The 25,183-nt window shown below is 38.5% G+C and overlaps 1 protein-coding gene across 8 annotated transcripts in view; it reads right to left on the bottom strand.

Annotated features, from left to right (window-relative positions):
• Positions 1-5,715: 5,715 nt before the first annotated feature.
• Positions 5,716-25,183, bottom strand: part of cd36 (CD36 molecule (CD36 blood group)) — a 122,902-nt gene continuing 103,434 nt past the window's right edge. For 7 of the 8 annotated variants that reach the window (XM_008111515.3, XM_008111513.3, XM_008111512.3 and 4 more), the window contains 11 exons: positions 24,748-24,892; positions 24,045-24,227; positions 21,731-21,822; positions 20,973-21,019; positions 20,135-20,204; positions 18,073-18,260; positions 14,830-14,948; positions 13,416-13,489; positions 11,052-11,106; positions 7,515-7,679; positions 5,716-6,284 (listed from right to left, as the gene is read on the bottom strand). In XM_008111515.3, coding sequence (XP_008109722.1) covers positions 7,515-7,679; positions 11,052-11,106; positions 13,416-13,489; positions 14,830-14,948; positions 18,073-18,260; positions 20,135-20,204; positions 20,973-21,019; positions 21,731-21,822; positions 24,045-24,227; positions 24,748-24,892 — 1,138 coding nt within the window. In that variant the 3' untranslated portion in view covers positions 5,716-6,284. The remainder of the gene's footprint in view (positions 6,285-7,514; positions 7,680-11,051; positions 11,107-13,415; positions 13,490-14,829; positions 14,949-18,072; positions 18,261-20,134; positions 20,205-20,972; positions 21,020-21,730; positions 21,823-24,044; positions 24,228-24,747; positions 24,893-25,183) is intronic. The other variant, XM_062981733.1, reaches the window with a different exon arrangement.

Below are 25,183 nucleotides of genomic sequence, written 5' to 3'. Positions count from 1 at the left end.
TAACACACTGTGCCCCCAGGGGCCCTTCAACTGGTGTAGATGAAGCCTAAGGCTTGGAAAGACAGACATGAAGGTAGTAAATGATAGGGTTGGCCGAATCCTGTTTCATTCGTGGTTTTGTACTGTTTTGTCCATTTGGATGGCACCCCAAGGGAACAAATGAAATAGTGAAAGGAATGGCAGAGGGGAGCTCCGAGCGCTCAATGCTCGTAGGCCCTGCCTGCTGGGCCTACGAGCATCGAACGCTCATTGTCTCATAGGTCCGACTGGCAGGACCTACAGTCAAGCGCCGAACGCTTGATTGTAAGCCCTACAAGCCAGGCCTATGAGCCATCAAGTGTTCAATGGCTCGTAGGCCCAGCTCACAGGGCCTACTGCCGAGCACCAAATGCTTGATGCTCATAGGCCTGGCTTGCAAGGCCTACGGGCATCGAGCATTCGGTGCTTGCCGGTAGGCCCTGGCTGCCAGACTTACCATCAAGCTCTTGCCAGGGCCTACAAGTCTTTCAGTGCTCGATGCTCGTAGGCCCAGCTCACAGGGCCTGGCATTTCACCACCAAAGGCTTGAAAAATACAGTATTTGGGGTTTTGTTTTTGTTTTGTTTTTTTGGACCTTGGACAGAAAAGCTGATTTGTATAGGTGCCCATTTTCATCAGTGGCAAACGGAAAAAGAAATGAGGCCATATGAATGGAACAAACAGAAATGGTAAGTAATTTTATCCAAATGCACAACCCTAGTAAACATTGCATAGTGCTTAGTAAAGTGGGAGGGAATAGGAAAAGAAGGGGACCACATTGTAGTGGATTGATTCAATCAAGCCAACACAAGACCATAAGAGTTTGACAAGACCTGAATGGGTCAGCTTCATGACTGGGGCTCTTGGAGATCCCTCAATCATAGTGTCGCCATAGGTCAAAATAAACTTGACAGCAAATGACAGCCACAAACTCAAAGCCCTTAAGTTCCCATTAATTAGAATGAGAAAGCTGCTATAATTAGTCCAATATTTGGAAAAATTGCTGTACCTCCTACCTGCTTTTCTGTTGCCTGACCTCCTATTCCTTCTTTCCCCTTGTTTCGTCTCACACGCTTCCAAGGTTTCTGCAGAACCATCAGCAAAAACAAAGTTCCCCTAAGTTTCTCTGACTGCTGACTGTAGCACAGTATTCCAACACATCTGTGGGCACTGAGATGATGAAACCTCTTTTATTCATCTTATTGCAGATGAATGGATAGAGATGCCTTCCCTAAGGCCACATAACTGAGTTTGTTTGTATGTTGTCATGCAGTTTTAGAAATTATTTCAGTCACATCATTTAACTGAAGTGATGCTGCAGACTTGCTGTTCAACTTCACAGAGAAATAGATTTCAGTTAACAGCATAACATAGCTGGTTTTGAAAGGCAGTACTGCCACCTAGTGATCCTTGCCTGATTTATACATATGCTGCAATTTCACATTTGGCAGACAACCTTCTAATATGAATTTGTTTAGTGAAAGCTATGCATTGGGGCATCACGTGTCTACTAAAAGGAAACATTTGGCACCATTTCACTGAGATCAAGATTTTGTTCAAGTTCAGATCAGACCAATTAAGTCTGCATGTTTAGCCTGCAGAAGAGAAGGCCGAGAGGAGACATGATGGCCATGCATAAACATGTGAGGGGAAGTCATAGGGAGGAGGGAGCAAGCTTGTTTTCTGCTGCCCTGGAGGCTAGGATGCGGAACAATGGCTTCAAACTAAAGGAAAGGAGATTCTACCTGAACATTAGGAAGAATTTCATCACTGTTGGACCTATTCAGTAATGGAACTCTCTGTCCTGGAGTGTGGTGGAGGCTCCTTCTTTGAAGGCTTTTAAAGAGAAGCCGGATGGTCATCTGACAGGAGGTGCTTTGAATGCAATTTTTCTGCTTCTTGGCAAGGGGTTAGACTGGATGACCCATGAGGTCTCTTTCAATTCTACAATTCTAAGTGTGTTGGATAATAGAAATGAACTCTTTGGATAACCATTTGGGTTGGGCCTATAGCAAAGTCCCAGGATTTTGACCCTAGAGTCCAAACCTAACAGCAACATTGCCTATATTTAGAAGGCCATATGACAAGGCAGCCATCCCGAGTAGAATCTTTCTCATGTTCCTCCTCCTCCTTGTAATACACTATGTATAATTATAAATGAATTATGAAGGAAGAGTTGCGTGTGTGTGTGTGTGTGTGTGTGTGAAGGACGGCATCCCTTGACTAACCAGATAATGTTTTTGTAAGATAGTAAAAGGTAAAGGTTTCCCCTGACGTTAAGTCCAGTCGTGACTGACTCTGGGGGTTGGTGCTCATCTCCATTTCTAAGCCAAAGAGCAGGCGTTGTCCATAGACATCTCCAGGTCATGTGGCTGGCATGACTCCATGGAGCGCCGTTACCTTCCCGCCAGAGCGGTACCTATTGATCTACTCATATTTGCATGTTTTCGAACTGCTATGTTGGCAGGAGCTGGGGCTAACAGCGGCCGCTCATTCCACTCCCGGGATTTGAACCTGGGGCCTTTTGTAAGATAAAGTGAGGCAAAGGATGTAGATTTTTCCTTCCCAGAAGTCTGTAGATTTTCTTTAGGAGAACCTTTCCCCAGAGCCTAAGGACTTTCTTATTGGCTTTGTGGATGGGACTGTAAGCATATCTACACAGACCCTTTATCCTGAAGTAGAGAGGGGAATGAGATCTGAGGTGGCTACATGATGTTTAGAACTAATTTGGTTTAATTTCGGTCAAAGCTGCTTAATGCAGCCATAAACCACATTAACAAAAGTTGTGGATTGCTCTAAATTTTCCCTGAGAAATCAGTGCAATTTGAGATTCCAGACCCATGTAAACAATTGAAGCCAGTTCTGAAATGGAAGCAGGCCATTCTGTATCCCCTGGGTTCAGGTAGACTGGGGATGTCCCCTATCATTTCATGTTCTTGTATCAGTGGCCTCCAGACACAACATGGCTGGTAGCTTTTGCTCATTTCGTATCTGGACTGGCTGGGGCATAGGGCCAACAGAGAAGAGAAATGGTATGGAGAAGATGATTTCTCTTCTCTCCTCTCACCTCTACCGCATCACTCTGGCACTACAGGCAACGTCAATCCAAATGATGAGCAACAGCCACCAGTCATTTTTTGCCTGAAGGCCACTGCTACAATGAGAACATGAGGGAAATAGTAAAGGTGCCTATCCAACCTGCATCAAACTGAATTCAGCATTGCTGGATGATCAGGACTTCCTTCTGCTTCCACAACACCCTGAGAATAAATATAATGACTCCCTCCTGCCTCTGCAGTGGCTTACTCGCTGGTGGTAAGAACTATTCCAGAGGCGATTTGGAATTTGATGCTCTGGATTTGATGCTCAAGATCAAGTGTCTTTGTTCAACTTACCTGCAATTGAAGCAAAGACTTGAGTTCCATCTTAAAATGGGCTGAGGCAAATCTCCTATGCTTCCACTAACAATCAGCAAAGAATTTCATCCCCACCCCCTGTGTATTCATGTTCATAGTTTTGTGTCTGTGTTTGCAGTATATGTGAACCTTTATAGTATCTTTAGGTTTATCACAACTTTGGGCATTTTAGCATGGCCCTGCATCCAGTTGTTGGTAAATAAGACAAATAATAATAATAATAATAATAATAATAATAATAATAATAATAATAATTTGGACAGAAAAACAAGAAAACTCATGACCATTCATCATTCACTGCACCTCCGCAGTGATGTTGACCGGCTATATCTGCCTAGAAGATCAGGGGGCAGACGACGCTTACAAGTCAAACAAGCAGTCAAAGAACAACAACATGCCCTGGTAGAATATGTAAAGCAAAGTGAAGAACCTGCTTTGATTGAAGTCAAAAATCAGAAACTCCTCAAAGCACAGCAGACAAAAAACCAGTACAAGAAAACCACACTACAAACTAGAGCTGACAGCTAGCACAACAAAACATTGCATGGAAAGTTCCTTGACAAAATTGAAGGAAAAGCTGATAAGGAGAAGACCTGGCTATGGCTCACGAATGGGACCCTGAAGAAGGAGACAGAAGGCCTGATCCTTGCAGCCCAGGAGCAAGCCATCAGAACAAATGCAATTAAGGCCAAGATCGAAAAATCAGCTGATGACCCAAAATGCAGACTGTGCAAGGAAACCGACGAAACCATTGATCATATCCTCAGCTGCTGTAAGAAAATTGCACAGACAGACTACAAACAGAGGCACAACTATGTGGCCTAAATGATTCATTGGAACTTATGCCTCAAGTACCATCTCCCAGCAGCAAAGAATTGGTGGGATCACAAACCTGCAAAAGTATTGTAAAATGAGCACGCAAAGATACTGTGGGACTTCCGAATCCAGACTGACAAAGTTCTGGAACACAACACACCAGACATCACAGTTGTGGAAAAGAAAAAGGTTTGGATCATTGATGTTGCCATCCCAGGTGACAGTCGCATTGACGAAAAACAACAGGAAAAACTCAGCCGCTATCAGGACCTCAAGATTGAACTGCAAAGACTCTGGCAGAAACCAGTGCAGGTGGTCCCGGTGGTGATCGGCACACTGGGTGCCGTGCCAAACAATATCAGCTGGCATTTGGAAACAATAGACATTGACAGAATTACAATCTGCCAATTGCAAAAGGCCACCCTGCTGGGATCTGCGTGCATCATCCAAAAATACATCACACAGTCCTAGACACTTGGGAAGTGTTCGACTTGTGATTTTGTGATACGAAGTCCAGCATGTCTATCTTGTTTGCTGTGTCATAATAAAATAATAAAAATAAACAACTTTATTTATATACTGCTCTATCTCCCTGAGTGACTCAGATGCCTGTCAGCCCCAACTGGGAATCCTATAAGGCAATGGTTCTCAACCTGTGGGTCTCCAGATGTTTTGGACATCAACTCCCAGAAATCATAACAGCTGGTAAACTGGCTGGGATTTCTGGGAGTTGTATGCCAAAACACCTGGAGACCCACAGGTTGAGAACCACTGCTATAAGGAATGCTACTAGGGCCATGTCCAGCTAAGAGATAGATGGTCTGCCCTACTCCTAGTTGGCAAAGGAACAATGAGTGTTTCTAAATGGTATCTCAGATCTGTTGTTCCAAAGGAATACGTAGTAGGTGTGCTATGTGAATTTGTTTTCATAGTTATCAGGTAGGCTGAGTAAATAGTTCCTACCAGTTGGCAGGCAGGTCAACTGATGCTAGACCTATGCTGGAGCTAAACCTCTACAGGCTGGGCTGTGGCACAGGCTGGGCTGTGGCACAAGCTGGATAGCAGCCAGCTGCAACAAATCACTCTGACCAAGAGGTCATGAGTTCGAGGCCAGCCCGTGCCTTCGTCTGTCTCTGTCTCTGTTCTATGTTATGGCATTGAATGTTTGCCTTATATGTGTGCAATGTGATCCGCCCTGAGTCCCCTTCGGGGTGAGAAGGGCGGAATATAAATACTGTAAATAAATAAATAATAAAACTGTAACCAATAAAATCTATCAACACTACATGGAGTTTGTGTCATTATTGCTAAGTGGAACCTCAGCTATTACCCAATTTATAATCATGATATAAGTTCATACTTGAAGAAAACATTCTGGTGACTTTTGCTGCCCATTATGTTAAGCATAACATGTATTTGTGCACCCTTGTTGTGGTATGGGCACAAACACACATATACTAAGGAGTCATGTGATAAGTCTTTTACTGACATTACAAGTGTTAGTCTTTATAATATATATTTTTTTATTTCACATCTCTGGAAGATAGCAACAACAGCTTCATTTCAGAGGTTTCTTTCCCTCAATCGGCTGGATGGAGAAAAAGGATTGCACATAAGTTTCCAAACCAAGCTGTTGGTTGGCCTAAAACATGGGGTTCATTAAACAGTTCAGGCCAATGTCCTCTGATCCCATATTTGAATTCTTGAGGAGGGGTTGAAATAGTGCACAGGCAGCAGTAGGTTGCATAAATGGCAACACAGGCTTGATTTCCTGATCCAGAACTCCATAGGACAAAAACCTTCCATGACTAGGAGGGTCAGGTGCCCTCAGAAGTTCCAATTTCATTCTAGTCTTTCCAATGGTGTTGGAATGTCTCCTTGTTACAGTCATGGGCTTTCAACGGGCAAGAGGCCCACCCTTCACTTGCTTTGCCAAGATAGATATTCTTCCTCAGGTTATTTGATTTTATAAAGTATAGTCCAGTAATTTTGTTTGGAATGTCATCAAGAAGGTGTCTTCATGACTCTTCCTTGCTTGAGAAGAGAAAGCAGAAATGACTGGTTAGTCAGATGAAAATTATCTGGATTGTAGATTACATTGGAGCAAAAAACTTGTATACTAATACAGTCTTTCACATTTGCTTGGATTAGAGACACAGGATTTCCAAGAAAGTGAAAAACCATAAACAAAGAAATGCAGTGCATATTAGAATACTCTGTTTAGAAAGGCACCAGTGCACAAATGATTGCAACTAAGTTAACCCGACTGCTTTTTGCAGACATTATAATGGGAGATGACTAGCCCTGATGTATAAATATAGCAATGAATAAACATATTAAGCTTTTTGGAAGCAATAACAATAGGATAATATGGGCATCAGGCTTGGCTATAAATCTTGATTTGTTGCTATAAATTCCCGAGTATTTGCTTGTGCAATCTGTTGCAGCATCCACATTTCTTGCATGATCATGCTATGGGATGTACCTTTTTCCATGAATGCAAAATTTTCTGATTTGAATCTGCACTCCTACTTTTATTTTTAGACTTTGATGAAAGCAAAGTACACCTTGTTCCTTAAGAGAATCACTCATCCTGGAGCACAATTCTCTTGGCGTTATCTTTAACAAATAGGATTGTAAGTGGGAAAACAAAAACAAAAGATGTCAACATAGAGCATGTAGGAAATGCATTTCCAATTCTAGTTCTAAGGTTGTTCGGTAGGTTTGGCAAGTCAACTGGATCCATCTCACAAGGTTGTCATTGCCACTGAGCAGTGACAACCAGCAATTATTCATTTGTGTGTGATATATATCTAAAGATCTGAAATGGCTGTTTCCTGTTGTGAGGCAATGTCATCACTGGGCTTGCTGGTTGGAAGGAAAGATGACATTCAGTATTCATTATGATACAGACTCATTGGATAGAATTTATAGTTGGCCTTCCATATTTGTAGGTTTATCTTTTCCTGATTTTGTATGTGGATTTTATTAAAATGTTATTTATAGGAATTTCTAGGTTCTCCAGTGTGATTATATGTTGGTGGACCCAAAAATTCATAGAGAAGTAGTCCGTCAGGTTTAAAAAGTGGGGTTTTCCATCTTATGTGGGGGCTTGCACTCATAACGACAGTGAATGTATTGGACTGTGCTTCATTGTATGTGAAATAGTAACTGTCCAGATAGGTGAAACAATTGCAAAAGCATCCACATAAATTAAAAGAAGACTGCACAATCATTAAAAGTGCTTTTGAAGAAACTGATTACCTATTTTGATTTCTGTACTCTGCATATTAAATAGGCAGCCATGAATCCAAGGAACATGACAGCACCAACAACAATCAGCACTGCTTCCACCAGGTATAGCAATCTGATTTTATTTGTCACTTTTGATCGAAAAAACTCAGCCTTCTTGTCATCAATAACAGCTGTCTGGAATAAGAAGAGAGAAAGAAAGTCCAAGAACAACATTATGTATAGTTTTTCATTAAGATTCTTTGATATAGCTACACAATATGAAAAAGAAGAATTTACATTTGGATATTATTACAGTAGAATCTCAATTTTCCAACACTCACTTATTCAAGCTTCTGGATTATCCAAGCCATTTTTGTAGTCAATGTTTTTAATACATCGTGATATTTTGGTGCTAAATTCGTAAATACAGTAATTACTACATAGCATTACTGCGTATTGAACTACTTTTTCTGTCAAATTTGTTGTATAACATGATGTTTTGGTGCTTAATTTGTAAAATCATAACCTAATTTGATGTTTAATAGGCTTTTCCTTAATCCCTCCATATTATCCAACATATTCGCTTATCCAACATTCTGCCGGCCCGTTTATTTTGGATAAGTGAGACTCTACTGTATTATTATTATTATTATTATTATTATTATTATTATTATTATTATCATCATCATCATCATCATTTGTACCATGCTTTTTCTCAGAATTGAGTCTCAAAGTAGCTCACAACTTAAAAAGTTATACAAATAAAAACATATAAAAGGTTGAAAAAAGAAAATTAAACAGGGCACAATTTTAAAAAGAATTCTATTAAAATATCATTAAAACAAACAAATGGAAAGCTGCTAAAAACAATTTTTGAAAACCAAACAGCACTCCCTGTCCTATTACAGTAGAGTCTCACTTATCCAACATCCGCTTATCCAACGTTCTGGATTATCCAACACATTTTTGTAGTCAATGTTTTCAATATATCATGATATTTTGGTGCTAAATTTGTAAATACAGTAATTACAACATAACATAACTGCATATTGAACTAATTTTTCTGTCAAATTTGTTGTATAACATAATGTTTTGGTGCTTAATTTGTAAAATCATAACCTAATTTGATGTTTAATAGGCTTCTCCTTAATCTCTCCTTATTATCCAACATTTTCGCTTATCCAACATTCTGCCGGCCTGTTTATGTTGGATAAGTGAGACTCTACTGTATTTAAAAACTTTCTGTTTAAAAACCTTTCCTTAAAAAATATGTTTTAGTCTGCAACAGAAAGTACAAGGAGGTGTTGGGCTCTGCATTACATCGCTTTTTCCAATGCCATAGTCCTTACCACACCACATATGTAAAATAAGTTTTTATATGCATTTCTGGCCGAACTAAGTGGATGGAATGGTGATTTAGATGAAGAAGCAGTAGAAATCAATAGTAAGAAGCTAGGCCAGGCATGGGCAAACTTCAGCCCTCCAGGTGTTTTGGACTTCAACTCCCAGAAATCCCATCCAGCTTACTGGCTGTTAGGAATTATGGGAGTTGAAGTCCAAAACCCCTGGAGGGCTGAAATTTGTCTATGCCTAAGCTAGGCTAATTGTGATGGAACAATTACCATACTCTGCAGCAGAACAATATGAAAGTTGGAAGGATTCATTGAATTAAAAATGTCACGAGTGCTCTCAAGTACTACTCCTGACTGAATTGTTTTTGAAGTTTACGTGCACTGTTGCCAAAGGAGTATTTATGAGAACAAGGTGTGGTTTATGGTTCTATATAGCAGCTAATTAATGACATAATTAGTAGGTTTGAAATATGCAATCTAATTGATTGAGATGTCAATCTGTTGCTCACTTTCCTAGGAGCAAATTCTATTGCTTTTTAGCTGTGCTAAACATCCTTCTGATGGCCACATTGGGATTGACACTTTCTCTATGATCCAAGCATAAATTGTGTCCAACATCTATTGTGAAGCTGAATATGTGAAGAAGCTCCCTACTGTTTAACTCCAAATGGGAGTCCTCCTGCACACTTTTTGCTTCCTAGGAGTGAGGCTGACTAGAGAGGTAAGGAGAAATATCTGAATAGTTTCGTTGTCTTCTCCTTGGCTTCATGACAAGAAAGTTGTGGAAACTCTCCTACACCAGAAGGAAGAGTTTCGAGAAGAGAATATTCTAGGGCAGGAGTTTCTCCACAGCCACAGATTAAGATCACAAGATGGAAGATTAGCATTCCTAGATCTCAGAGACTGCCCTACAGTCCTGAAGGGGTAGAATCTTAGGGTGAGAGTGCTGCCTTGAAATGTATGTGCATGTGTGGTTTTCTGATTAGCTAGATGTTTAGGTTTTGATCCTGAAAATTTAGTTCGGATTTTGCAATTGTATGAAGGACACACTCATGGAGGGTAAATTATAGGTCCCAGGTTCAAGCCCTGGGAGCGGCGGGAGCGGCCGCTGTTAGCTCCAGCTCCAGCCAACCTAGCAGTTTGAAAACATGTAAATGTGAGTAGATCAATAGGTACTGCTCTGGCGGGAAGGTAACGGCACTCCATGCAGTCATGCCGGCCACATGACCTTGGAGGTGTCTATGGACAATGCTGGCTCTTCGGCTTAGAAATGGAGATGAGCACCAACCCCCAGAGTCAGACATGACTGGACTTAACGTCATGGGAAACCTTTACCTTTACCTAATGTTTTAATATGGCCAGTTCAATGTTCTCATCCCTACCTTTTTGTGGACCTTATTCAGAGTTTTTGCACTAATCATCCTCTATAAGCAGCAATTGATGTCTTGGTTTTTAAATTTGATTATGTTACGTTGTTTTATAACTATGTTATTATATTGTGTTTTAAATTCATGGATTGAATGTTTATTTATGTTGTCATTGGTTTTCTCATATAAGCCACCCCGAGTCCCTTTGGGGAGATGGAGGCAGGGTACAAGAAGTTGTTGTTGTTGTTGTTGTTGTTGTTGTTGTTAAAAATTACAAATAATTGTTCCAGGAAGGTTGTGCTTGGAGAAGATCGGTCATGTTTATTCTCTCAGCCCCTCTTCTGCCAAAACAAAAGAGGCCAATTGTGAATGGAAAAAAAAGAAAAGAAAAGACAGTCTAGGGGTTGCTTCTCCCTTGGGATATTATATCAGATAGGAAAGTTTCTGTTTCAGTTTTCAGATGTTTCAATGTCCCTGCTACTCCTACTGGTGCTGCTGCTCAATCGCATAGTCGTTTCCGACTCTTAGTGACCTCATGGACCAGTCCACGCCAGAGCTCCCTGTCGGCCATCGCCGCCCCCAGTTCCTTCAAGGTCAAGTCAGTCATTTCAAGGATACCATCCATCCATCTCGCCCTTGGTCGGCCTCTCTTCCTTTTTCCTACCATTTTACCCAGCATCGTGACTCCTACTGGTACCCTTATGAATATTCACTGGGTTTTTTCTGGTTTAAATTTGCAATTTTTTTTTCAAAATTATGGAATCCTAAAAGTAGTTATACCAAATATTAGAATACCTAAGATACTAAAATAGTAAAAAATAAATAAAGAGAAAATAGGTTACACTAACCTCATTCAGCCACAGAATAGGAAAGAGATAGGCTTCTTTGATTTTTTGTAAAGGGCTGCAAGAAACACATGAAAATTGATCAGAATGGTACAGCAAGTATACACAGTGGTGCCTTTAACTGGCTTTAATCTGTGCTTTGTAAATCCAGAAGTCCATATATATTTGACTGCTTCCCCCTTTCTCTCTCTCTCTCTCTCTCTCACACACACACACACACACCTACACCCCCCCTACACACACACACACACCCCGGCCCCAGAAAAACAAATCCATGGATGCTCAAGTCCTATTATACACATTGGAGTAGTAGAACAGTGACATTGTATAAAATGGTAAATCAAGTCTCGCTTTTGAAATTTCTTTTTAAAGGATGTTTCAGCATAGGTGGTTGAAAATATGGAAGCAGAATCTGTTGATATAGAGGGCTAATTCTAATTTGTGTTAGTGCTTCGAAAAGCACTAACATGTCCCGCCCAGCCAGTCACCTAGACTTGTCAGGTGCATACTGATAGAGATTCTTGAGCAGTGGTACAATGGCTTTACATTAAACATCTGTGACTACCTCTCTGAATGTGGTCAATTTATGTAACCTTCCCACCTAAACTTTCATCCACAATGTTTAGGATAGCTTACTCTGATTATGGGGAAAACAACGTTGGTACGAGAATGTAAAGAATTAGGCATGTGCAACCCCCAAAAATGGTTCTAAACTGTGTTCAGAAGTAGGGGGCGCTGGCACTTCGTTTCTAACGTCCTTTCTGAATTTTGGGAGTAAACATGTCGAAAATTTACTAAACTTCCGAATCTTAAGTACCTCGTTAATTGAGGTTGTGCATGTGCATTAAGGAAAACATTACTGTCAGTGTGGAAACTTCTCCCTCATTTTTTGAGCTATCCTGATGAAACTTGCTACAGTGGTAGAGCACATTTACCACTGTTAGCTCACCAAGTTTCAGAACGTTTGACTTATCCACAGATTTTTGGAATTTTCAATTTTTTTATAAAAACATTTCTTTAATAATAAAGAAAACCTGTTCCTAGTTAGAAAGTGTTATTTCCTGTTTCATTGTGTGGTCTTTACTTTGAAAGTGGTTGTTCTATCCCAGAAACTTCATTTTTGTGGCAGAAACTGTGTTAAATTGGTGGAGATTCAACAAAGCAAAATGTGCATAGGATGATGTCCCTTGAGCAAATACAAAGTTTTTCCAGTGTAATAAACTTTTGATATGTTTTCGTGACAGAATCAAATAGGAAATGACATTTATAACCCAGGAACAGAAATCATAATACAGACACCATCAAGGGACATCTTGACCAGGTATGGGCAAACTTTGGCCCTACAGGTGTTTTGGAATTCAGCTCCCACAATTCCTAACAGCCTATCAGCTGTTAAGAATTGTGGGAGTTGAAGTCCAAAACACCTGGAGGACCAAAGTTTACCCATGCCTGATCTAGACTGACCCCCCTTCTTCTAGGCAGATAGGCACAATCCAAACTCTCCTGATATCCAATTAATATGCTTCCCCTATTGACACACAACCAAATAACTACAATTTAGCACAAGTTTATACTATTACTGTATATACTCGAGTATAAGTCTAGTTTTTCCGTCCTTTTTTAGGGCTGAAAAAGCTCCCCTCGGCTTATATTTGAGTGAGGGTCCTGGCCGACTTCGATTCAGGTTAGCTTATACTTGAGTATATAGGTATTCAGAGTTAGACAGTTTTATCTTATTAAAGACTTATTAAAGACTTATTATTATCTTAAATTAAGTTTTATATAAATATTCAAAAACTTTTAACCTACTGATGCCTCAAATAATGCAATTTTATTAATATCTATTTTTATTTTTGAAATTGACCCGTAGCTGCTGCATTTCCCACCCTCGTCTTATACTCAAGTCAGTAAGTTTTCCCAGTTTTTGTGCTAAAATTAGGTGCCTCAGCTTATATTCGAGTTGGCTTATACTCAAGTATATACGGTACTTACTTACTTTAGCCCTCTTTGCAGATTTCATGATTTTATTTATTATAGACTGACTAAACACCATGGCTTGCTTCTGCAGCATTCTGGGAAATGTAGTTTAGAGCAGGCATATGGCTTAAATAAAAATACTATAAATGGGGCTCCTATCTCTCTCATTTTTAAAGTTATTGTGGTGACACTTGCTACAATGGTAGAATGCATTTTCCACTCTTTGCCTATCAAGTTTCATAACGTTTCACTTATCCATGAACTTTCAATGTTTTTAAAAACAACATTAAAAAAAACCACAAGTGATTTCCACCTCACAACCTGATTGGCTGAGAGGCCATATGGTGTTTTTTTAAAATTAATATTAATTACCAGCAACTCCACACTTACGTAATCTTGGCAGAAGGTTTCACCAATAAATTCACTTGCAACCTTTTGGCAAACTGTAGTGTAAACCCTGTTGTCTTAAAAACAGAAAACAAATATGCTTAGAGAAAATTGTTTGGAGCAGTGTGTGTAATTAAATGGTTCATGGTGTCATTTACTGAGGTCCTGACTTCAAAACCATTTCCTCCCCAAACCAATGTGCATGCAGGACACCATTACATAGTTTGTACAACTTTTATACAGCTACCATCACTGCAGCATTTCAGATCATAGTATGAATACCACATAAATAAGATTATTGCATTCTCTTCTAACTGAGGAGCTGCAGAATCACAGAGCAATGATCCTTGGGACTACCTGCCTACTACTTTTATAAATAAAATTTAACATGTTTTTCTAATATTTGTGGTATGATTTTGTAATATGCACCAAATAGGAAATTGGAGTGGTAAATAAATAAAATCTCAACACTTCAACCACTTTTGTGGGAAAGGAAATTGGAGGGAATTATTTCTGCAAGAGGAGGAAAATATTCCCAGTATTTTCTCAGAATGGATACAAAAATTGGCAGGTGCACATCTTTCTTATTGTCTAAACATTTGCTTTTCTTGTTGTCTGATGTGACTCTTTTGGCAGAATGCTCATTTTCAAAGTACAGGGTGTCTGAAAAAGAACTCCCTATTCACCATTTAAATTAAATGGTGAATATGGAGTTCTTTTTCAAACACCCTGTATTTTATTTTGGTTGAAGCTATCAACAATGGTGGAGAATATTCAGAGATAGTTTGGCATGGTGTCATTTTTCCCCACCAGTGTGGCATGTGTGGATTCAAAAGATTTATATACCAAAAGTGGGAAATAATTTTTCGTCCTCTCACATGATTTGCTACCAGTTTTAGATTTTGACTTTGAATTGTACCCATTCAAAGAAAAGGGTGTCCATCCTGACCATGGGGAGAAGGAGGTTACTTGAGGTCCAATTTCAAGGAAAGATTTAGTCATGACTCCAAAGAAGCTCCAAGTTCCCATGTAGATTGAGAAGCTACCAATACAGTGAAGAAGTGTCCTCAAGAACAAACATAACAGAAAGGCTGAAATCTCCCTCTCTACACATAGTAAATAGTTTCCTTGGTTAAAGAATGACATCTGTTAGGTATAGTTTTGATATCTGGGTTAACCAAGTGTCTTGGAACAGTTGGGAAATCAGATATAAATCAGATGAATGGCGCTTGTAAAGCAAGATTTTATTCTGAGCTCCAATTCCAGTTAATCTCAGTTTTGTTGGCTATATTTGTTCAGAGTGAGTTGACATGACTGAAAAGGGACTGAAATCCTGGTCTCCAGAGTTGTAATACAATGCTCAAAACACTACACCTTCCAGGCTTCTTGAACCTCTGTACAATGGTTCTTTACTTACTGGCTCTACATCCAAATAGGTCATATGTTCTTTAGGATTTGGCTGCAGGCCTTCAACACCAAGAAAAACTTCTTCACTTGCATACAAGAAGTGAGGCAATGAAATATACACAGGTTTGCCTAAAGAAAAAATACAAAACCATACAAACCATTATTGAAGAAAGTAATATTTGATTTTTAAAAATTAAAAACATGTTTTTGATATCAATAAACACTAATGAGGAGCATCCTGGATGTATGAGAATCTTCAGTTTGGAAACAATCTGCACAAAATTCACAAATAGCAGTTTTGTGTAGAAAACAGTGTTTTCTGTTTGAAAAATAATATTTCTCAGCAGAAAATGTTGTTTACTTAAAATTGTTTTCTTAAAATTACCAATTTAAGGATGTTGCAAACAGTAAGTCCTCAGATGCAAATAGGCCATATGTATTACAAAGACTTCCTTCTAGTGAGAAGAAAATGGCTAACATTACTTGTTGCCTTAGTTGGTGCTATGTCGCAGTGGTTCTCAACCTGTGGGTCCCCAGATGTTTTGGCCTTCAACTTCCAGAAATCACAACAGCTGGTAAACTGGCTGGGATTTGTAGGCCAAAACACTTGGGGACCCAGAGGCTGAGAACCACTGATCTGTAGTCTTGTTCGGCAAGCAGACTGAATTGGATAATTTGTATCAGAACAGAGCATGAGCACTCCTTCTTCTCTCTTATGTACACACCAAATTTTGTCAGGAACTCAACATTTTAAATGTTCAAATAATGTTTATAGCATTGTGGAAAAGCAGCAGAACATTATAGGTAACTCATTACTAGGTACTGACAGATTTTACATTAGCACAAACAGCAAAGCAAATGCAGAATGAAAGGGAAGCCAATGGAAAGGATAAAGAGTTAATGTCTTTAAAAAAAAAACACAGAAAGAAACAACAATCCTGATATAGATTTAGAACTGAGAGTAATTGTGAGGAGTCAGAGAAGATGTATCATGTGTAGCTTAATTAATATATGGAACTCTTTAATAACATAGATTGAAGCTGGCAACAATATAAGTGTTAGTGGGCTAGTCTTCTTTCCTGTACTTGCCCTGTAGATCCCACTGGCAAATTTTGGTGCATCTAAAGTGACACAATGTCACTTCCAGTTACCATTTTAGCTGATTTTCAGTTTATTCTATATTTTCCTGTGTGTTCAGGAGATTTTGGGGTTTTTTGGGGGTTTTTTTGGGGGGGGGGGTTGAAGAATGAGGGAAGAAAACACACTAAAGTTTTGTTAAATTTTGCTTGGACCTTGGGGATAAAGTCACCCCAAAATTATTCCTGCCAATTCAAAAATATTTGAAGGATCTGGGAGCTTCCACAGGGTGTTGGGCTGAGTTTCAAGGACTGGAGGGAGGGAAAGAAAATGTAATTTGACTAGAAAATCGTTTGGGAAACATGCTCCATTTCCCAGAGAGTATTTGTACAACAGTTTTTCACATGCTTGGAAAATCAGATTAGAACTTGCTGTCAAAACATCAATAAATGTCAATGTGAGATAAATAAGACCATGTAGGTGTTAGGAAAGAAATGATGTATTATCACAATAACAGCATAACCTGAGGTAGAATTTAAGTCTCATAATTCATACAACAACCCCAATAAAACCACTATTTAAAAGTAATTTTGCTGGTAGCAACTAATTGTGTAAGTTGTTGTATTGAGCAACAGAGCTTCAAACCTAACTTTGTAATAATAATCAGACAAAACAGGACACGGGAAACAAGTTTGATTCTGATTCATAGTGTGCAAATCACATACCATCTTTCCATGCTCTACATTAAATACAGACTGCCAATGTGGGACAAGTACTCATAACTTAGCAGAGCCTTGATAAATCTGATGCTACTCAAGATGTGTTGGATTCTCTACCTCCTAATCTCGCAGCGTGGGAGAGTTGTATGTGAGATAGAAGTTGTAGTCTCATTTGGAAGGCACCAGGTAAAGCAAGACCCAAAAAGGGCTTCCACACCCTTCCCTGGAAAAGGATTCATATTTGGCAGGCAACAGGTGAAGTGATATTTGGCAAAAGTCCACATCATTTAAAAAAACAGAATAAGAGAAAAAAGAATACTAACTAAAAAGTCAGATATTTTAAGACAGCTGGCTGGCTGGCTGGCTGGCTGGCTGGCTGGCTGGCTGGCTGACTAGCTAGGTAGGTAGATAGATAGATAGATAGATAGATAGATAGATAGATAGATAGATAGATAGATAGATAGATAACAGATTAGATAAAGGTCCTAGTATTATTAAAACTTTTTTCCTGAAGGCATGATTTGGAGATGGAAACTGAACACATGGATGAATTGGTATGGGTTGTTATGTATGGCATTAAAGACATGGGTTAATAAAGTAGTAGTAGTGGTAGTAATAATATTAACTGTGGGGAATGTGCGATCCATGAGATGTTGATGGATTGAAATTTCCAATATTCATCATTTTGGCCAGGATATTATCTGAAGTTTACAGACCAACAACATATCAAAAACTGAATGACATATCAAGAGCTGAATCTGAGAATGCTGAGTTAGGGTGGAAAGAATATTCAAAACTATTTGGAAAATGGTTGAAAAACAGGTTAGGAAACCCTGCCAAAAAGAAACCTGGATCAGTGGTTCTCAACTTGTGGGTCCCCAGGTGCTTTGGCCTACAACTCCCAGAAATCCCAGCCAGTTTACCAGCTGTTAGGATTTCTGGGAGTTGAAGGCCAAAACCTCTGGGGACCCACAGGTCGAGAACCACTGACCTAGATAAATCCTAGCTTAATCAGTAGAGAAATGCACTGAAGGAACATTTTATTTTGCATGCAGAAAACGGTTTTTGTGCAAAAAGTGTAATGCATTTTTTGCACAAAATTCCCCCCCCCCTTCCGTTCTCCTGCTGCTGCATAGAATACAGTGTTTGAAAGTGGCAGTGGTTCCAACATTTTTTTCCAGTAAAATTTTAAAATGATTGATTCTTCTTTTGAATACAACAAATGTAAAATGTTACAAATGTGAAATGTCAAAGCATAAAAACAGCTTTGTAACGTTAGGCTTTTTGACTTCAACATTCAACTATTCACCAACCAGACTGGTCACCGGTGAGGCTAGCTGAAGGATTCTGGGAGTTGTAACTCACCAAAACCAAATTTTCAAGGCTCTGATCAAAAGCCATTAAAGTATTACAATTTTCTTTTATATAAAGTGTTTGTAAACCTATCATGATAGTACCTTCTTTACAGGCGCTGATGTCCAGTGCTCCAGCCCCAGTACAGTTCCTAGATATAATTTGTTCTGTGCAAAAACAGATGTTATCAGGATTGACAAGTGGGGATGCAAAAGCATTTGGAGGTACTATAAATCGATAGAGTGGAATGTCCTTCACAAGCTGATCACTGTCAAAGTAGCCATAGATGGACCTGTGTGTCAACAGGATAGGTAGAAAGCATATTAATTTTAATAAAACACAAACATAGGCTGCTATGATATTATCACTAACTGACTCTAAAATAGAATCCAGATTCCTATGGCAGTTTGCAAATCAATATTTAAACATAATGCAAATCCAGATAAATAATTTTATCAAGGAAAACAACTAAACAGGCAGCATGATGTTAAATCAATATAAAACAGTTTGAAGAGACTTTACATCTAAAAGGCCAAGAGACAGCATTATTTTTTCACAACACCGAAAAAACTAACAAAGCAACAGGTATATCACTCCGAGAAAGTCCCTTCTGAAGGGAGCTACCCATTTCAATTAAATAAATCCTTTCCAGTATACCTGCTTTTCTTTTTGTCCTCAGATAGAAAATAACATCAGAGGCTGGATCTATACTGCCAAAGACTGAATCTGTACTGACCATATATTACAGTTCAAACTGCATTATTTGGCAGTTTAGATACAGCCTTAGTGTTCTTAGTAAATGTCTCAACTGCCTTTCCTATATGCGCCATCAACTGAAGGGGATGTTTCCTTGTAACTCTAGGGAAATAAGAATCAAGGACCCAGCTCTACTGAAGGAAAGCAATGCATTTTCCACCTTGGCGATCCAGAATGTGAACACAACAGGAACCTTGAGTCATGAGCTCTTATCCACTAAAATAGTTAGAAGGTTGCTAAGGACCTTATCAGACACAGTCTTCTCTGCATCTTCTCTCTGTTTCTCCACGGTGCCAGAACAGAGTCCATCACATGATGCAGGACTCTGTTGGGCTCAGTTTTGGCAGCATAGATAAACAAAGCCCAGAGTATCTTTAGAGGAGCCAGGTAACACCGATTCATTGAGGAACACAGAGAGGAAGCAGGGAAAAGATGGAAAGCCACAAGGGAAGCCACATGTCAGAAGACAGAAAAGATGGTAGGAAATGAAAGAAGCTGGTTCCCTCCACTTTCCCCCTCTTTAGTCCTGCCTGTCTGATAAGGTCCTAAGTCACCATAGCAAAAGTGCATGTGCTGGAAAAATTCCATCAAACCAACATATTCAAAATTTTGTGAATAGCCTAAGCATCAGTTGGTACCGTTTAAGGTAAATAATATTTCCCTTATCTTCACTATAAAACCTCTCAATCCCTTGTAAATGGGAACCCTGAGATTTGTAGCTTAGGGATGGGTATTCAGAACTCAAACTAATCTTTGGCGACTAATCTTCACAGTAGGATTAACCTGTTGCCATCCAGAAAAAGTCCCTTGTGTACGCCTTCCCCAGCATGTTAATGGGAATGATAGCTTGGGTAAGCCCCCCCCCCCCCCCCCAATGATACTGATATAATTTGCACTTTCGGCCCAGTATCTTTTGGAGCCAACCCAAGATTTTATCATTATATTTGTATGTGATTTTATGACCTGTTTTATTGTTTTTATTGTTGATGTTCGGGCTTGGCCCCATGTAAGCCGCCCCAAGTCCCTTCGGGGAGATGGGGCGGGGTATAAAAATAAAATTATTATTATTATTATTATTATTATTATTATTATTATTATTATTATTATTATTATGAACTTGAGAGTCTCACTAGACAGGATGTAGATAAGGTGATTAAAGTTGAACAATGTTCTACGCTTTTATTATATAGTGTGGAAGGGATATCTGATCAGTGTTGGGTTTGTGTGTGTTTATGTGTGTGTGTGTCATATAGGTTGGAGCCCCCATGGCCAAGAACTCCTGTCACATCAGTATGAGGAGTTCTCTACTTTCAATGTTTCACCAAAAATGACTACAAGCCAGAATTATTTCTAAGCATTTCAAATAATTCATCAATAATAAATAAAATCATATACTCCATGAATGTTTACCTGCAAATATCAGAAGAAAAAAATTGCAGCACATTATTCCTGCTGACAAAAGGGGGAAATGATGATCCATCTATAATAAATAAAAAAGATGATGCCGCATACATTATATATTTCCCAATTTATATTCAAGTTTGTGTTTAATTACAAAAAAATACATAAGGGCAAGAGGCAGCATATAATTGACTTATGTCCATCTAGCACATTTCCTCTATTTTAACAATTGGACTCAGCCAGACATTCCAGAGCAAATGAAATACAGAGCACATTGTTGCATCACAAGTCTGTTTTGACATCTTGAAATTAAGATGGAAAGATATGGAGTGATTTTTTCAACCAGTCACATTTTTGTGTGATATATATATATATATATATATATATATATATATATATTCATCACCATTTGCCAGACTATGAAAGGATACCAGGTAGTATACAAATGATTTTCTTAACATTTTACACATGAGCTTGTTGTTGTTGTTGTTGTTACCCCCTCCTCCACAAGGCTGGGGTACAACACATATATCTTGGTAATACCCGATGAATATTACACATTATTCTGCTGTAAATGATGTATTAGTCCTTTTCCTGCAGAAGCTACTGTATACAGATACCTAGGAACCTTTTCAGCTATGTCCAAGAATAGGAAGCCTTGGACTGTACTTGGCTCACTGAGAGCAGTGAGAACAAAATAACTAAAATTTAGCATTGCTCTTCAAGAAGAAAATGAAAGAAGAATTACATTTCTAATGTGAAAAAGCATTGTAAGTATACTAACACATGTGCGTTTTCATGTACATGGATGTACGGATGTTGGAAGCACTAATTTTAATGTACTTACCTGTGCCATTGATCATGTCACAATAACCTCCCCAGTATGGAAGCATGCTGTAAAAAAGAAAAATGAAAAGAAAATGTAATCCAAATCAGAACAAGTTGAAGAATCTCAAAATAAAAGAAATATTTAACAATATTTTTTTCTATTATTTGCATAGCTGTGTCATTTATGTAGAGTATTTTATTTCTACAACTGAGTTTCCTATACAGACATAAGGGAAACTTTGGTGTGTGACACACTAGTCTAAAGTATTCATTTCTTGTACACAGTAGTCATAATAACAACATTCATTATCTGGCTAGGAAAGGAAGAACATCTTAACTGAACAGATTCAAAATGAGAAATGGAATCCATAATATGACATTTCAGATTATTAAACTGAATATAAAAGATCAGCGCATTCAACACTATATATATATATTAATGTTTCATATTGAACATTCCTTATCTGAAATGCTTGGGATTTTGAGATACCTGTGTTTGCATTATGTATCAAATGAGATATCATGGAGATGGAACCCAAGTCTGAACATGAGATTCATTTATATTTCATAAATATGTGATACACATAGGATGAAGGTAATTTCATACTCTTTTAATAATTTTCTGCTTGAAATAAAATTTTGTGTACATTGAATTTTAGAAACAAAAAGTATTCTATCTCAGCCATCTTTGTGGACATTTTCAGATTTTGGAGTTTTTGGGGTTTCCAGAAAAGGCATGTTTTAACTGTATAACGATGTAATAATACAATATGGTACCTTTTGTTTTTATAACTGTGGATTATTGCTGTTTTACTCATATCTTCTCGCCCAGTGTAGACTGTGTAAAGTCCATCAAGTGTTTCATTGAACTAGAGGGGGAAGAGAGAATTAATTTTCTACGCATTCAGTATTCAAAGTGAAAAATCCATTTGTTTGTTGCAAAATTGTTATCACTAACTGGAAAAGTTATTTTTTTTTGTTTGACTAATATATATTTGGTTATTCGTCAAAGATTGCAAAAGTATATTTGATTCATCCGGTAATTCCATGAGAATTAGCAATTGGATATATTCCATTGTATTTGAAAAGTGGTTGCTTTTTTTTAAAAAAAAAGTAGCAAAGAAACCTTTCCTTTTTCAATTTTTAAAGGTTCAACACTACTTTGAAACTAAAATTTGTGGCCAGTCTGAAGTAGAAATAAATACTCGACATATTTTGCACCTTGGCCCAGATGACCTCGACATATTTTGCACCTTGGCCCAGATTCGTAAATTCAATTCATGTTTTTTAATATCTATCTTGTATGCTGACTTTTTATGACTGTTTTTATCAATATTGTTGTTTATCGTTGATTGTTTGTTTTATTGCATTGTTCGCTTTTATATTGTTACGTCCGGGCTTGGCCCCATGTAAGCCACCCCGAATCCCTCTGGGGAGATGGGGAAGGGTATAAGAATAAAGTTATTATTATTATTATTATTATTATTATTATTATTATTATTATTATTATTATTATTATTATTGGTGTTGCTGCAGTAGCCATCATCAGAGAATTTCTGGCCATCATTGGGTGTATTTACTGGCATCAACAATGACCCAATAACCACAAACAAGAAGGGTAATCTAATTTCTTTCTCTTTGAACACCTGGATGGCATTGCTAATGTCAGCAAAGGCACCCAGTGATGGCCAGTAACTTCCAGAGCCTTTTGCTTGCTGCCACAGTGGCTGCGACAACATAGCTCTGACCCACTCCCTTTTCCCTGCACCACTGAGCACAAGGAAAGAAGATTCCAGTGCTTACCCTTTATTTATTTATTTGTTTATTTATATCCCACTTTTCTCCCATGGGTAGGACTCATGTGGACAGTGGACCAACTCAAACTGGACCCAAGGTAAAGTGCAGCTGCAGAGCACTCCCTGATTTTGCTCAACGCAAGATTAAACCAGTTTAATGTGTTTATCCCACATTAAGGGTTGGAAGGGTTTAGACACCATTAAGAACCTCATCACATGGAGGTCCTTGATGCGGGGAATCTGTAGCACAGCAGGGCAAATCATGGGGCAGAGGGGCGAATCCGTCGCCCAACTCTCTGCATCACCCGCTTGCCTATAACACGCTGGAAAGTGTACATTTCCGGCTTGCTCCCATGCTGTTCCCAGCATTTTCAGACTGAAAATGTGTATTTTCCCATGTTCAGAGTTCCCCGTCCTAGAACAGTTCACTGACACATCCAGCACAGAGACAGAAGTAGCTGTGCATCAAATGATAGGATCCGGCCAGCTCCATGCTGGCTGCATCAGCAAACTGTTCTAGGACAGGGAAATTTGTCAATGTGATGAGATCCTTAGTCATCCCAGAGTGACTTCCGTTCCATCTTTAGGTAAAGCACTGGGATAGACAAGTGCATCCACACTAGAATTGATGCAGTTGAAAATACTTTATTTGCCATGGCGCAATGATATTGAATCATAGAAACTATAGTTTCATGAGGTCTTTACCTTCTCTGTCAAATAGACCTGGTGTCTCACCAAACAACATTTCTGAAATTTCCATAGCAATGTGCTGTGGCATTTAAAGTTTGTTACAATCTTCATTAATTCTACAATGTAGATGCACTCTTAGGGACACATTTATTGAAATGGAAGTCAAGGAAATTTTTTCATGACCCTGAAGTGCATAATCACAAGAATTTCTAAAATTAACCTCTGGACTTTTAGCATGCATAGTTTAGTACTGTTTTAAATTCCTGACATTCATTTGCATTCCACACACACCTCCCATTGATATGTGAAAATTAACTTTGCTCTCCTTTCTGCTTTTTAAGGGGTGAACGCCCACTGACAAAGTTGATACTTTTAGAGTAAGACTGAAGTTGCTCCTTTCTGGCCTTCAGTTGTACCAGCCATGTACTAACTGTTGGTGAATTCTACATTTTAGAGATTCTAGACTTATCTACTTTTGCTAATTCTAGACTTGTCTACTTTTTGAAGTCCAAAGGATGTGCTGATAGTAGCATCATTGCTACCTTATTGTTTTTTTAACAGGACACCAGCATAAACAACTCCTCTCCCTTTGGAGGCATACTTACTGGGTAAAATACTCCAACCTTCTTCACAACCCCCGGTATTGGAATTTTCTTTAAGAAAGGATCTTCATAGCCCCAGAGTATTTCTTTCACACTTCTGGTTTGAAGGAATTCTGATTTTGAAGATTTTATGAAGACATTCAACAAAGCTTGCATGAATCCAGTTTGATATAAAGCCGGTGCTGCCTGTGGTGAAAACAATTTATTTGTTTGTTTTAAGCTTTTGTTCACTGTCACTCAGGAAACACACCAGCACTCTCAAGTCAATGTTACATATTGCCATGATATAATCACTTCTAATTAAGTTATATATAAAAAACCCTTCCATGTGAAATAAATAAATAGTTTATAATTAAAATTACTTTTGCACGCCCTGTTGTGGTTGCTTCAGCCCAACTCAGTAAACATGCAAGGCAGACCCAGGTTACGTTTTAGTAAAGTCATAAATCTCAATAGGACTTTTGCTATTTATGAAAAAATATACTTCTATTGCTGTGATTGTTTTTTTTTGTTTGTTTGTTTGCTTGTTTGCCAAACAAAACATAATTTTGTACAAATGGCAATCAAATCTGGGATGCTTTCAATTTGTTTTGTGGTCCCATCCTGTGTGTTTTGGACTTTAAACAATGAGAGAGAACAGAAGGTCAATATCCCATTCAGTGATACTAAGATTGTTGTAAGGTTAACCTTTTTATTACTTACTTACCACAACGGCAAGATTGACCATAGTGAATGTGTCATTTTCTGGCCCAACAGACATATCAGGCTCAAACTGAGCAATATTTGGCTGGAAGTAAGACACTGTGGAATCCGGATGGTGAGTGATGTTTTCTTTGGCTAAATATCGTATCCTTAGAAAAGGAAGACATTCTACATCAGTGATAAATATTAAATGGGAAGCATGATAAATAGCACTGGCCTGCCTTTCCACAGCTGAGCTAATATTCTTTGTGAGAATCTGGGCAATCTCATCACCTCTAGGGATGAAAATCAGAACCATTTAAGAAGGCAGGAATAGATAATTTCAAAAAAGAATTCAAGGAGTGTTGTGCATTTTTAATGCTTGTCACATTTTGCAAGCTTTATGCCAAAATATATGCTTTTTTGCACAAAAACCAAGCACAAATGGATTTTTTCCACAA

Source organism: Anolis carolinensis, chromosome 5, assembly GCF_035594765.1.
Source record: "Anolis carolinensis isolate JA03-04 chromosome 5, rAnoCar3.1.pri, whole genome shotgun sequence".
Lineage (NCBI taxonomy): Eukaryota > Metazoa > Chordata > Lepidosauria > Squamata > Dactyloidae > Anolis > Anolis carolinensis.
This window is presented reverse-complemented; position numbering and strand designations above follow the sequence as displayed.